We start from the raw sequence: 15,294 nt of genomic DNA on the forward strand, positions 1-15,294 counted from the left end.
TTTAATTACAATTTTATTTACAGTACAGTGCAAACATCAGTGCTGCCAGATTGAGCAGTTTTGCATCTTTTTGGGCTAGTTTCCATGTAATTGCTCTGTTAGGCTCCTTTTAGTTCTGTTTAGCCAAGATCCATCAGCAAGTTAGTTTAATAAAATTGGCTTTCTCGTGATGACTTAGAGATGATGACATTTAAGTTGCTGATGCAAGTGTTGCATTTTACCAAAATTTGGAGTGGCTGTGAGCCTGACACCTTTATTATAATATATCCTGTGTGGCAATAAAAAGCTTGATAGGTGAAAACTTTTGCTGTATATGTGCTGTCAAGTAAATAAGATCATGAGGAATCATGTCAAACTGCAACAATGGCGTTGCTGATACACCTTATTAAACTTCAGTAACCTGCAGTCGATTGACCCCTGACCTTTTGCACAGCAGCAGATACTGTCATAAGACAGACAAGCCAAGTAAGATGATGCATAGTGACATTTGGATTAACCCCAGTGACAGGAATCATCAGTCAGGGAGAATCAGTGACATCACTCCAGTGCTACTGAAACCACATTACTCACGGTGGTACTGAATCTTCTGCACGAACATCTTTTCTTTGACAGATGAATAACAACAACTATTGTTTCTCTTCATATTCTCCTCCGTTGGTTCCTTGACAACCTTGTAAGATGGTACTGGAGAGCACTGATATACTGACTCACTGACATGCTGTATGAAAGCTTATTTTTTTATTTTATTTATTTTTTTTTTAATCAGTCTCTGCGATGGCGACATTTCAAAGAAACCTGCTTCAGACTTCCTTTAATAAACACACAGACAAATCATTTTTTGTGTCCTTGCAGATGTTGCAGTTATGACAATATGAAATGTCTTCAGTGGAGACGGTCACTGGTATGCTACTGCACAGTTTCTAAAACCTTAAGCACTCAAAAGACAACCTGATAACACACCTGCAAACTTTGCAGCCAAGCTGGGTGGAATTGGTCATTACAGACTGCGCAGCTACACAGTTTCAAACTTACGTAACTTTATTTAAACATCTAGTGGAATAAATAAATGCATTTCCAATGATACTAAACGTGGATTTTGGAAAATAATATATAATGATATAATAATAATAATAATATAATAATATAGTATAAAGAAATGCATGAAACATGTAGAATATTTTATTCAATATATGGTATCTTCAGTTTAATGTTTCAGAAAGAGCTAAATTCTTCTTACTCTGAAGCTACATAAAGGCTGAAAAGGACTTAAACTAACACTAAAATTTTTTTATATATATATATATATATATTTGGCTCTGCCAAACCATTTCAGTCGATTGACACATTTCATTTTGACTAATTAGGCAGAACTTAGTGCTAAATTATTCACGCTTCCTTCCATTAATGCCTTTAAAATCTTGCGGTGGACAGAAGTAAAGGAAAGGAGAAAATCTGCATTTCAAAAACACCAGATGAAACAACAAGACATGTAGACAGGATCCCTTCTAAAAGGCTTTGAATATTTAAGAGGCCCCCTCGTTCTCCTCTCCCTCTGCAACACAGGAAACAGACAGAAGGCCAACAGAAATATCTTGCTTGTTTGAAAGCTGTTGCGTTAATGGCAAGCTGTTAATTAACTGAGGCGTTTGCCTGAAATGGCGTGCCGTCCTTAACAGGCAGAAATCGGCAGCATTTGGTGATGGAACCTGCTCTTTCTCTGGACTTTGAGCTGAATTTGCATGACATTTAGCTCCTCGGTGCCAGGATAATCAGCTGAGAAGTTGATTGAGAGGAATCCAACCGTAAAGGCCCCGCCACTTTTTCTTCCTGACTTTTTTTCTTTCTCGAAATGACTCATTTTGATTCTGTAATTTGTGCCAGCGTACCTTTCTCCCTCAAGTGCGCCCATCACAGACGCACAAAAAAACATGGTGTGTGTGTAAATGAGTGTATCCCCCAGGAGACGGAGGGGATAGAGGTGTCACAGTCAATGAAGCTATCCTCATCGTGTTGTGGCACCATCTCATGTTTACTCTGAACCAAATGAACCAGATGCAGAAAACCACAGGTACCATATGGATCCTTCAGGCTGAGGCCAAACCTGCTTTCCCCCACCACGACTGATGATCGCATAAATGCTCATCAGCGTATCTATATATAGCAAAAATACCCCACACCGGGCAAGCCACGGGTAGTTAACTGTCATTGTTGTACGGATGGATGGCTGAGCTGCGTTCCAGAACAGCGACAACATACGCTGCTTTGTGCACCATTCAGCACTGCCAAGAATGACTGGAGGCATCTGTAGCTGCTCTGCATCACTCAGATCCTCATCTGGTGCTTATGAATATCTATGAGAATACCCAGCGTCTATGGGTGAGATCCCAGGCTAATGGAGACATTCTACACTGTTGATGCTCTCATTTTTTAAATATATTCTATCCAGGCTGTTAGTTTATTGCTATTAAATATGTCCACATCATTAGGAGCAGCATTGTTTCTTAAGACGATCCTCCTAAAATGTTAGGTATTGGGAACCTTGGAATCTAAGCCTGCGCCACGGCATAATTATTCCCATAATTACTTTAATGCTTACAATATTTTAAAAAAAAAAAAAAAAAAAAAAATGTCAGCTGGATGGAAGTGTCATCAGTGAACATCTTGGATCCTTAAAAAAAAAAAAAAAAAAGGATGATATCTTTGGTATTTCTATGCTCTCTGCCGATGGAATGCTGTGCCTCTTGGCTCACTGGGAATGGGGCCATATTTTGGGTATCTTTTTTGCTTGGGTAGCTCCATCTGGTCTTGGCACCACCACGCTTTGCCCCTGCCCAGGAGTTCTGCATCCCAACTATGTGTTGGCAATTAGCAGAGATGTTGGCAAGGTGTCAGGCTGCAGTGTGACATTCTCCCCAGGCTTGTTGACTGGCTGTGTATGTGTGTGTGTGTGTGTGTGTGCGCGCATGAGTACCTGTCTGTGTACACATGTTGCTACATGTGTGCATACGTGTGCATGTGGTGCATGTTTAGTGATGGCTTCCTTTTTGTTTGCTGTAGTGAAAAGCCTCTCCTACTGTACCATTCTGATTCATTGTTGTTGTTTTATTGTGTATTGTTCACTCACTCTGCAGTGCTGAGGTCCATAGAAATAACTGTTACTCCACAGCCACACCGTCTACCAGCGTTTCAATCAAGTAGATGATCAATTGTTTTCCTACTGCATCCTCATTAATTTTTTTCAAGCTAAATCCAAATGGACAACCCAATAGTTTTACAGGGACATTTCCTTTTAGTGATATGTCATTTTTTATGGCTGTGTATACCGTTTCACTATTTTAAATGTCAGCATTATAGCTTTAAGCAAATGTCAGTTCCTCTTTTTATGGCGCACCTGTTCTCACCTCTGTGAGATGGCTCAAGGACTGAAACAGTTGAAAGCTGATGGGTGTCTCCAGGATGACATAACATAAGATCAAATACTCTTGTAGATATTGTGGAAGCAATCTCTTGCCAAATGAAAAAAAAAAAAAAAAAATGTACGTATATACATATATATCTATATGACTGGTCACTGCATTGACTGCAGCAGGACTCCTTTATGTAAAATTCAATTTTAGGACAACCAAAATCTCTGAACTCTTTTTTTGCAGGGTTAACCTGGCAGGATGACATCACTCAGCAGGTCATCTCCAGAGAGCTCTCAAAACTGAGGAATATCCCCCTCCGCCATCAAGCCACACCTCCAAGCCCCCCTGACCGCCTGACTGCCTACAGCAGCTCCACAGATGTGAAAGTGAGGCCTGTGCAGGCAAAGCTGGGCAGAAACCTTCAGCAGTATCTTTTGGGTCTGGGCTTCCTGCCACAGGCTGAGCTAGTTGGACAACCAGGAGTCCAACGAGAAGGAGCTCAGGAAGTTCAGGTAAGAGTCATTGACACTGACATGACAGGAAAGAAATCATCCAGGGTTGTAAAATGACAAAGGCAATAATGAAGTTATGCCCCAGTCTCATTTCAGTGTCATCTTTGGGGTCTTAATACCAATGCACTTCGACTACACATTGGAAAACGCATCTTGGTTTACCTTTGGTGAACTGCTTATTCAATCCTCAATCAAAGGAGAATGGACCTTTATCCATTTGTAAGATCTGGCATTTTTACATGCAGCCAGTAGAATTGTTAAAAGGTTTCTATTTTTTGAGTCTGGTAGTATATCACATCGAGACAGAATACTGAGTCTGAGTCAAAGGATAAAGACTCTGTATACTCTGTTCTCTGTTGGATGTTCTCCTAGCAGGTGGTTAACACAGAGCAAGATAAAAAGACGTGATAATGATTCGTATTTTTGGCCCGGCATCGCCTCACAGTTCGACTTTATAGCACCGTGTCACTCTAACCAAATTCTTGCAACAAAACTCCCCCCAAATAAGGGAGCTTGTAGTTTTCCATTGTTGGCAAATCATGCCCCACTCCTCTTCAGAGAGAACCTAGCACTCTCCCATTTCTTTTTAATGTAGAGCACCAGTTGCATTGAGAGTTGTAGGCAGATATAAAATTGTTCTCTATTCTTTCCATTTTCAAGCAAACCACTTTTAAGACTTTCTAAAAACCAAATTAACTCATTGGAATAACCCCTAAAGAGACGTCACGTATTTTGATTTCATAATCTAACTCCTTTGCTGGATATATAAACTAGTAAGGAGTAAGGCGTACGACCATAACTTTCAGGCTTTACTGTTTAAATAAAGAAACAAAAAACAAAACACATTTTCCTTGGCTAAATTATGGCAGGGCCTCTTCCGATTCCTTTTGAAAGAGTCAGTATCTGTCTTTTGCTGGGGTCACCCTCTTGTCCCTGCTTTGCTTTTGTTTCTCGTGCTCTGTCTTTCACCGCCTCTCCTGCTGAGCAGGGACCCTTTTACACAAAGCTCTTCCATCACCTCTTTACATTATTCAATCTTCATATTTAGGGTGGAACCCCAGCTTTGTGTGAAATGTGCTCAGCATCCTTCATAGCCGAGCCGCTTCCTGCTGCTGTGTCAGTACCGTCATAATGCAAAGTTGAAGAGTTCAGGACCTTCCTTATTGATGAGATGAGTTCCTTTGTTGTGTAACGTGATGGAAAAAGGCAAAGATGGTTAGCATGAATGGCAGAGCACACCCATCTCGCTGTGCTAATGCCATTATGGCCTCTCAATATGCCGGGCTTGGAAAGACTGACATTTTCTCTATATACATTTGAAGGACAGAAAATGGCACCAAGGGAGATAGCTAGTATTAGTGCAGCAGCAACATGGATAATAATGCTGCTCAGTGGATCAGACATATTGTATGCTCAATTGGAGCGTGGGCCCTTGTGATTCAAGCTACATTCCTCTTCCTCAGAGAGAAGAAAGGACAAAATCACACATTTTAGAGCCAACTAAAGTGCCAAATGGTTAAAAGGCTTCTAAACACCTCTGCACCAATGCATTGTGTTGTAATTGTGTGTTAAATAGAAACTCAAATAGCTAACTTTGAAATCAGATGACTCATAATTTTTCTTTTTAGATAAGGGATTGCTGTTACTTATCTGACAGAATGGATGTGCTTTTATTTGGTTGTGTGTTGTGAAAATGCATGAAATTACTCTTTGAGTGACACTATCTCATCTATGATTTCCATAATGCAATTTCCAAGGGCAGTTGTCTTTGATCTTGAATCCCTATTCATATCCTGTCCTGTCTACTCGAGCCCAGGTTGCCTCTCTTTTATACTAAAGCCTGTCACAACAATGTTGACCCAGTGTAACCCGTTTAATGTTCACACGGTGAGGGAAAAAAAACTATTGCAGATGTGAAGCAGTGTTGAATATTTATCATATGCATGCTGTCACTTCAGCTTTGCAGAAATGTAAAAAAAAAAACAAAAAACAAAAAAACAACTAAGAATGTACAGCCATGCTAGCAGCTCTGTGAGCGAGTGCACACCGAGGCTTTGAGCTAAATGCAAATGTCGGCGAGCTAACATGTTCACGGTGACAATGCAAACACGCTCATGTTAAGAAGATACCATATAATGTTTACCACATCAGCTAATTACCATCAGTGTGAAATGCAGCTGATAGGAATGCCATTTGGTTTGTAGGCTTGAACAAGGGCTGTAACGAGTGATTGTTTTTACTATGTTTTTGCTATTCATCCACCTTTTTTTTTTTTCCTCAAATAATGAAGAGTCTTTCAATTTCATAAAATTGTAACAGGATTTTGTGTAGCCTAAGACAATGGCATTAAATTGAGGTATTTTTCTGTCGCACGATATAAAGTAAAGTAACAAATCCTCACGAAGTCAGGGGATCAGTCCAGTCACTAGGATTCAGTGGTCATAAACTTCTGTACAAAATTTCCTGTCGAGATATTTCAGTCTGGACCAAAGTACTGGACAAAATGTTGGATCGCTAATTTATCGCTCAAAATTTAGGGTCGTGTGAGTTTTGAGCTTGTAAAGTCAAGACACACACAAATCATTTCAGAGCTATGTAAACCTATTGTGGTGGGGAAGAGCCCACACTGTCGTCCTTACTGAACGTCTGCTGCAGCTTTCAGGACCTGCGGCAGCGATCTCTTGCAGAGCCACATGCCCTCTGGTTTGCTGTTGTTGAATCATACTCATAAAAAAAAAAAAAAAGGCACTATTCGTATTTGTGCCTTCAGCGTCACACACTGAGTGGGAACTTTGATCTCTGAGTTTAACACATATTTTTCTGATATTTATTGATTTACACTGGGTCTCAAAAGTAATATTTTTTCTTTGTGTTGCCTCGGATCTCAATGTCACATCTTTTCAACAGAGTGGAATTTCTCATAGAGATTTATTTTACAGCTTCACAAAGAAATTATTTGAGAAGGTCACTTTACAATCTCTTTTTTTTTTTTTTTTCCCTTTACTCCATTTCTGTCACATATTATTACCGACTGTAGAAGGCCCACAGGCAGTAATAAGATGGGTCATGACTGACATGTTAACAATGTTATAAATATACATATTTTATACATATTTTGTTAAAGAATGAAGACTTCAAATCTGGTGATTTGGAGCCCAGTCGGTCAAAACCTCAGCAGGGCTGGAAGGAAACCACTGTCTACAGTGTTCAGAAAGGTGCTGGCCAACCTCCTCTTACCAAAGTGTTTAGCCAGAGTGGAGAGGGCAGGCATCCCAAGCTCAGTGCGTCCTTAGCCAACCGAGACCCAGGACGGAGCATGCTGCTGTCCAGCCATATAGAACGGCTTCTCGGCGGTGCACCAGGCACTCAGGTGGACGCCCCAGGTAAAGAGGCCTCTCAGCCCAAAGGAAAGCTGTCCTATCTGAGCTACATCCGCCCATCTCCAAGTGAACACGCAAAGCTGCAGTCTCAGGCAGCTTTTGGCTCCAAAACCCAGAGGCCCAATCTGGACAGATTGCTGCTCAAGGCTGGTTCAAATGGAGTGACTGCCAAAGAACCTCTTAGTATCATGGATGGTAAGACCAGCTTTTTGCTATGTATATTTTGCATCCTTGCGTTTGCATTTTCTACACAATTGTTTGAGTTCTTTTGGTGAAATGTGTCTTTAATACATTTTTTTGCAGCGGCTAGTCAATCTTCTCGGTTTCTTCTCTAGAGCATTTTATCCAGGATGTGGTGGACCAGCTTGGGAGGCACAGCTTCAACATGGAGGCTTTTATGGGGAATGACCTGGACCAGCTGGCTGAGGTCATCACAGGAGCTCTGCAGGAGGTGGACGAGAAGCGGCCCACGGTTGTGACCCAGCCAGGACGAGGGGCTGCTGACTTCGGGGGGCACATGGAGGGTAACAGGGAGCCTCTGGCAGCCATGCAACTGAATCAGCACCAGGACCTAAAATCCGCCAAGGGGCAGGATCCAAAGCAGAAAGACTCACTTAAAATAAAACCGGAAGGTGGGTGTGTGAAGGAGAATAAGAGCTGGCAACAGTGAATGTGCCCATGTTTATTTTCTGTCATAGATACAACACTATGAAGCATTGTAATTTCTAAATGTCCAATTTATGCTTTGTATATATATATAATCCTCATAGATAAGGCTGCCAGATGTCTTTTTGAATCTCTCATTTTGAGTTGTGACTGTTTCCTCTGCTAAATACAGAAGAAAATTACACACAATCTGCTCACATACACTGTGTTTGTTTCCAGGCCAACAAATAGATGCTGCAGACAAAGAGCCTGTTGACAAGGTGAATTTAAAATTATTCTACTCAAACAACAAATTGGTTTTTACATGGAATGAGACATGTCTAAAGTTTACACTTTATTCACTTTACAGTGCTACTTCAAATGAGCATTATTCGAAGGTGTGCAGACTAACATTTACTTTGTAATTCTTAATACTTGAAGTCACCACAGCAGGATGTTAGAAAATTACTTGATTGTTGTATAATTCCAGCATTTCCATTAAATGTGACTTTAAATATGAAAAACATAGTTAAAATAGTTTTGAATGATTCCTTGTATTTTCTGTTTAACTTTTAGGAAGAAAGCAAAGACACTAAATTTACTTTCTAATAAATTTGAAGAAAAATAATGACATTTCCTTGAACCAGCACTCAGGCGCAAAAAAAAAAAAAAAACACTGGTGAAAGCAACACAAATCCACACCTTCAATTCAATCAGTGACATAGCAGTAAACTCTCCATTCAAGGATTTAATTTGTTTTCCTCAAAAGAGAAAACTAAAAGTAATGTCCATGTAAAATAAAGTAAAACATTCTTTCAGTATTGTAAAGAATAACCTTCGATTCATCACAGCATGCGGCCTTCTTCTCCAAACTGCTGGACTACCTCAACCTTGAGCCCTTTGGTGATGCTCCGGAGGGCAACAGCAGGCCACCAGCTGCCCTACAAAAAATGGTCGGATTGGAGACTGTCCAGAGTCGGACGAAGCAGGGTCAAGTTCCCGTGCCTCATCACTGGGAGGACAAATCTGTGGCCACGTCTCCAAAGGAAGGCTCCACCCTGCAGTTAGCTGGAGGCGCCGAGGGCCCCGATCCACAGGTGGACTCCGAGATTGACAGGTTGATGCAAGGGAGTCAAGTGCCGGCAGGGAAGAAGGAGCTGGGGGAGCCGCAGAAGAAGGACATGAGAGTCAAAACTCAGCTGGTCCATGTGGGGGTGAAGGAGTTTTCCAGCAGAGGGAAGGACAGACACTTTGGCTACATTATCACCGGGTCTGAGTGAGTATAATGCACATTATGCTAGTCAGCCATCTAGTGCCAACAGCATTAAAAGCTATTATTTCAGCGATTCAGATTTAATGTCTAATTCAAAACAGCCAGAATCAATTAAAAAAGGTAAGTTCACATAAACGCGAAGTTGAGTTAGTGCTTCATATCAACATAATTACAAACTGTAGCTGGTGAAAAATAACTTTTTAAATGAACTATTTTGACAGTCTGTATTACATCTTTTATTACAAATAAAACATGCAAATCATGATTATTATTTTGAAATAATTATTCTTGTCAAAAATTAGTCACATGCATTTGAATTTGTTAAAGTAAATAAATTAAGAGGAGTCAGACTGTTAATCATGAATGATTAGCCTATTATTGGGATTTTTAGGCATTTTATTCTTCTAATGTTTGTATTGTTTGTCCATTCAAGCAGTGTGTTTTTATATGGCTGCCAATCTGGGGATGTTGCAGAATATTTTAGGTGATAGATAGGTAGATAGTATAGATTAGATTGGATATCGGTTAATCTTAAAAACGTAAAAACTGCAGCAAAAGAAAAAAGAACAGCATTGTGCTGGTTTGACACGTGAAGCATAATGGAAACGTGATAGATGAGACTTTTATGCCCGCAAACCACAATTATATTAAGTGCAGCTCTGTTTTCTACTGTTGTGACTTTAAATGCATTAGTCTACTGTATGTCAAAAACCTCTGCTAACTTAGTAATCATACTCAAAAACCTACCGTATATGCAAAAAGCATCACCGGCAACCTTGTAAAAGCCACTCTCTCATAAGTGGTTATTATGTCGTTCATAGATGCTTCATATTGTACTTTATTGCTCTACTCATCGGTTGTGGGTCGTACTGTAGGTGCTGTTTTAAAGCGTTTATTTTACATACCTTAATACCAAGCATATGTCTGCTCTGTTCAGTCACTTAACACTGCCTTTAAGTGACGCAATTTCTGTCAAAACCGCCCACATATTCATGTCTTTGTGGAAAAGGATGCAGTACTGAAATCCTTAGTGTGTGCTGCATCTGATTACAGTAGCAGGGATGATAAGTCCCTCAGTGTGTGGGCATTATTGTGCTGTATTACAGCTTTAATGATGATACTTTGTCAGGAAGGGTAGCCGGCTTCTCCCTCTCTCCTCACTCACCTCTCACTCAGCTCAGGCTCAGAAAAGATAAGTTCCTATCGACTGTGTCTTCGCCCCTGGTCCTCTCTCAAATCTCTTTATGGTGTTATCAAGTCCGGTGTCAGTGGGTTGTCCTTCAGCTGTTCACGAGACGTAGGCTTATAAAAGTCCAATGGGTGCAATCTTCGTCACCTTATTGCCACACGTATAGAAACACAGATTAAGACCTAAACACACAATATAAGTGGCTATGTGCCAAGGGAAGGAAATGGGTCACCTTCTGAGTGAAATGTCTTGACTTCCTCCTCCATGTCTATCCTCAGCCCACATAGTAGAAACCTATAGTTGGCCTATAGAAGTGTCTGCATTTGCTGCAGACCTCATGATTGCATGGTTGTTATCCCAAGCTGCTTCGCACCCTGCAGTGAGGCTACGCAAACCTGCTTATCTGACAGCTCCTGACATGGTGGTGGTGGTGGTGGTGGTGGTAGTGGGGGGTTTGGGGAATAAGGGAGAGCTGGCTGGGGGTGTGTGTGTGTGTGCACACTTGTGCTTGTGTAGAGGGAAGTCGAAGGGAATGGATAGAAGAGTTAGAGAGACAGAGAGAAACCCAAGGGGAAAAGTGCTAGCATCAACAACCAAGTCACTCCTGGAGCTCTCCAGTTGCTAGAATTACCGCAGAGGGATGCAAACGTGTCTGGAATTGCTTTGGTGAATCTTTAACTTTCAAAAAGTGGAGAAAAGAGAAACCACCCACTCTCAAAGGTGGAGGGAATCAGCCACTCATGCATAGTACTCCGCTTTGTGTTCTGTTTGAGGAGAGCTATTATGATGTGCTCTCAAATTCAAGGTAAACTGGATAACTCAGAACAATGTTTGACTTATCTGTTATCTAATAGATAGCATGAAACCAATAATGCAGCTGCCTCCCACTGCATTTTTCCTTTTTCATATTCTGTGATGGAAAAAAACTAACTCAAACACCCTCCCATTATGATCCATGACTTTGCATGTCTCCTTGCAGTCACTTGGCAGTCACACTGGTTCCAGGTTAAGCTGTCAGCAGTAAAGCAGCTCTCTGTGTGTGTTTGTGTGTATGCCCTTCTCATTTCCTCCATCCAGTGTGTTGGCCCGCAGATTGCCTTTGTTTGGTCTATTTCCTTGCCGATTTACTCTGTGAGTGAGAGAGCAGCCGTGGACTGAGCTGAGATGAGGCATGGCTTTATCAGACCACCATTACACTTCACCTCCATTCCATTTGCACCTTATTATTCTCATCTCGCCGTGAGGGCGCGTGCATAGCCTTGTGTTTGTTTACTTTGTGTTATCATGTTTTACGTTGCACGTACGTGTGACAGAAAAAAGTGGATGTAGGTGAAGGAAAAGAAAGATGAGAGAAGGAAAGGGGGAGAAAGGCGCGTCCATATGATACAGCCATTACACCTCATGCAGGTTCCATTTGCACCTTATTGTTTGTCTCATTGCTGGAAAAAAGCAGGTGATTTACCAAGCCTGAAGAGGCAGCTGATCCCTTTTCCCTTGGCACGGTGCTTTGTGTGTTTGTTTGTGTTTGTGTGTGCCTGTGTGTCTGTCTGCGGGTGTGTACATGTGTGCAGTACATCCACTCAGACAACCGTAGCTTTTGCTTGTGTGCAATGACCCATTTGTGGGTATGAATTGTGGCAGTATCTCCCAAAAAAAAACATTTTAATGCCTGAATGGCCGCGTGTATCTTGTATTGGTATGAGCCTCCAATCGTGATGCCCAGATGTGTGTGTGTTTCTCCTCCAGCTCCCTCACCACTGACCAAGGCTTGGACCTCATGGAGCGACTGATGCAGAGGCTGAACCTCCACGCTGCAGACCTCACCCAGCTCTCGTATGTACATCTAGAGACCCTATAACGACTAGCCCGACAATTTACAAGACATGCATTGCATAGAGAATGATTGGCCACATTTAAACCTTTCTGAACAGTTATGTTCTGTGCCTGTGAGCTCAGGATCACAGTGAAAGTTGTCCACTAATACTACAGGGGCTGTTTGTGTGAAAATGCTGTGCCACACTGCCAGAGACCAGAGGCGTTTGTTGTTTTGTTGACCTTTTGGAGTGTTTGACTTCTTTCAGGGAGAGAAATTAGGCCTAATTACCTCCAGACACATACTGATGTCTCCATTGTCTTAAAAACACTGCCCTGCTACTATTGTTACTGTATGCCTTGTCAAAAAGAGAGCAGTGGAAGAGAGAGAAGGGGAAGCAACAGTACACATAGAGCTGCAAATAGAGAAAGTAGTCCAGCAGGATGCAGTTAATATATTAATGAGCAGGCGAACTGTCCTTGAACCAAGCTTGGCTTGTGCTTGTTCCATGGTTCTGCTGTACATTTGGTGTCAGACCATGTAGGAGGGAGAGGAGATGTGTTCGCCTAAGATCTGACAAGCTTTTCAAGATGCTCCTGCAGGAGAAGTGAAGTCTGGGTGGTTCAGAAACACCCGCAGCATATGAACACCAAAGCCGGTGCACTGCAGTCTGCAGCTGCACTACAACTGTAGATACTGACTATTCTGGCTTGGGTAATAGCTACTGAGAGGGAATACTGTCAGACAGTGTTCTGTATCAAGTGTGCAACATAGCAAACACACTCAGTGACCTCAAAATAAAAGCAACCAAGGACTTGCTGTGATCTCCATCTTTAAATCCAACCTCCACATTTAGCTTTAATGAGCGAGAACACCAGGATATGTCATCACGCCGGCACTGATTGAGTTAATGTTGTTATTCCACCTGTCATTTCATATCCCTCAACTGATGCACATAATTAGTAATGGCGTTGTCTGGACCTTGATGAATAGCTAGGGACGATATTACACTCTGCAGTCATGTGGTAGTGATAGTATTTAGACTCTCTACTCAAGTAAAATTGGTAACAATTCAGTTTGTTTGTTTTTTTTATGTAATGCAGGGAAATGTAGTTCATTACACAGAGATAAATTTGACTATGGGATTTTGCATATTTGCTAAATACTCAGTTTAACCACGTCACCCAACCTTAATAGTGCAGCTTTGTCGGGACTTGAAAATGTTGTCCTGAATTTTTAGTCATCACTCCATCAAATCTTTACACAGACACATAGAGTAAATGTGATTTGGACTTTCCAGTGAATTACTACTCAGAGGTGCATAATGGCTAAACATCAATAATTGATATAAAAAATATAGAAAAATATACAGCTTCTATCTCGTCACGTTTGATTTTTTATTTTTTTTTCCTAATTAATTCAATGGTAGTTGTCTACACACCCATGGGTACGTTGCAAATGTAAAACAGCATGCTTATAGATACATAGATGTGCTTTATTGATCCCAATCTGGGAAATTCTCCTGTCAAAGCAGCGAGATAACAGACAAACTGCAAAACGTAAAGTAGAATACAAATGTGCAAGTCAACAGAAAATATATCTAAATATATATGTACTGCAAATACATATGTTGTTGCTTTGAGCTAGTAATGTGCAAATGTTTCAGGTTTGCAAAAAAGGTGAGGCCCACAATGTTCTGCTCTCTACTGCAGCATAAATTCTTGATCACTATGAATTAAAGCTATTAAGCTCAGCGAAAAAGCCACAGTCATATACCTCAAATAACGCTTCCACACTGTGTTACACCTTATATTGATAACAGTCTTCTACGCAGTAGACAAATGCAGAAAATCTCGTCTTTGTCAGGCTTGTTTATCCCAGTTCTCTTTCCTTTTACAATGTAATGAAAGGGCATTCATGTAGAAATAGCCCAGACGAAAGACGTGACGCAAGCCTATTGTGCCTCTTGCTGTGCAACCACGGCAGGTGAGGGTTTGAAAGCCTGTGTCTGAATATGAGGTGGCTCGAGTACGAGAGCCGGGTCAGAGCACGCCGCCCTGCTTCAGGGTCGCTCCCTCTTTCTCACTCGCTCTGATGGGCTCTGATAGAAGGACGGGAGAAGAGATACAGGTAGACGGAGCATTTCAGACGGGGAGAGCGTGAAGAGGAAACTGAAGGCTTGGGTGTTGAGATTTTGAGATGCAGAACACAATTATGTTTGATCTTGCTTCTACAGTAATCAGCATAAAATATTCCCTTTTCAAAGGAGACCTGAAATTGTGGCTCTGGATGATGATGGGCTGGGGATAATACGTGCTTTTTTCGGATGACGTAAGTGTTTTACTTGCCAGCAACACTAGGGGGAGTGGGACACACACAAGTCCATGCTTGCACACATACACGCCCCCTGCCAATATCCCGCCAACCAGCCTCCACATACACACTCATCGTGTCCCACCAGCAGAGCTAATATGAAGTCCAAGCTTACACATTCGATAACACAGAAGGCAGTGTGAAGTCCTTCTGATAACTTATCTATCTTCAAACTGCATCTTCTCACTATGGCAATGTTTTTTTTTCTCCCAGTATAATTAAATAGGGTTTGTGCAGCTTGCGAAAAAAAATAATGTCAGTTCAATTTGAGAGGCATTGAGATCTTTGACAGAAAACCTTCGGCCAGGGAGAATGGAGGCAGGGGTAAAGATTGTGGAAATATTGACATTTACAAGAGCAAACAGAGCCCAGGTGAAAGCATTAGAAAAGGACATTTTTCTTTCAGAGGCGTGCATGTGTGTATTTGTGTGTGATCATTTTTGCAAATTCACTGGTGCGTGGTTGGGTCCGTCTCTCTGGCGGTTTTTGGCTCATATATTGCCCCGAGCCGAGCGAGTGTCACCGGCTCTGTATCAGACTGACTGATGGTGAGCGGGTCTGGGTCACAGCAGTCTGATGAATCTCCCTCTCTGTCATGCAGTCTGGCAGGTAGTACACTAAAAATGTATGTTCACTTTCCAGGACTTAACAGTCTGGACATGATGACGTACTGAAAGGGTGTGACGATTTCACACTTTTGGA

The 15,294-nt window shown here is 41.6% G+C and overlaps 1 protein-coding gene across 1 annotated transcript in view; it reads left to right on the top strand.

Annotated features, from left to right (window-relative positions):
* The window catches only part of ptprn2 (protein tyrosine phosphatase receptor type N2), a 109,029-nt gene that overhangs the window by 21,793 nt on the left and 71,942 nt on the right, over positions 1-15,294 (top strand). The window contains exons 4-9 of the mRNA XM_029529336.1: positions 3,651-3,919; positions 7,044-7,494; positions 7,635-7,931; positions 8,185-8,225; positions 8,796-9,220; positions 12,153-12,239. Coding sequence (XP_029385196.1) covers positions 3,651-3,919; positions 7,044-7,494; positions 7,635-7,931; positions 8,185-8,225; positions 8,796-9,220; positions 12,153-12,239 — 1,570 coding nt within the window. The remainder of the gene's footprint in view (positions 1-3,650; positions 3,920-7,043; positions 7,495-7,634; positions 7,932-8,184; positions 8,226-8,795; positions 9,221-12,152; positions 12,240-15,294) is intronic.

This window comes from Echeneis naucrates, chromosome 20 (genome assembly GCF_900963305.1).
Source record: "Echeneis naucrates chromosome 20, fEcheNa1.1, whole genome shotgun sequence".
Taxonomy (NCBI): domain Eukaryota; kingdom Metazoa; phylum Chordata; class Actinopteri; order Carangiformes; family Echeneidae; genus Echeneis; species Echeneis naucrates.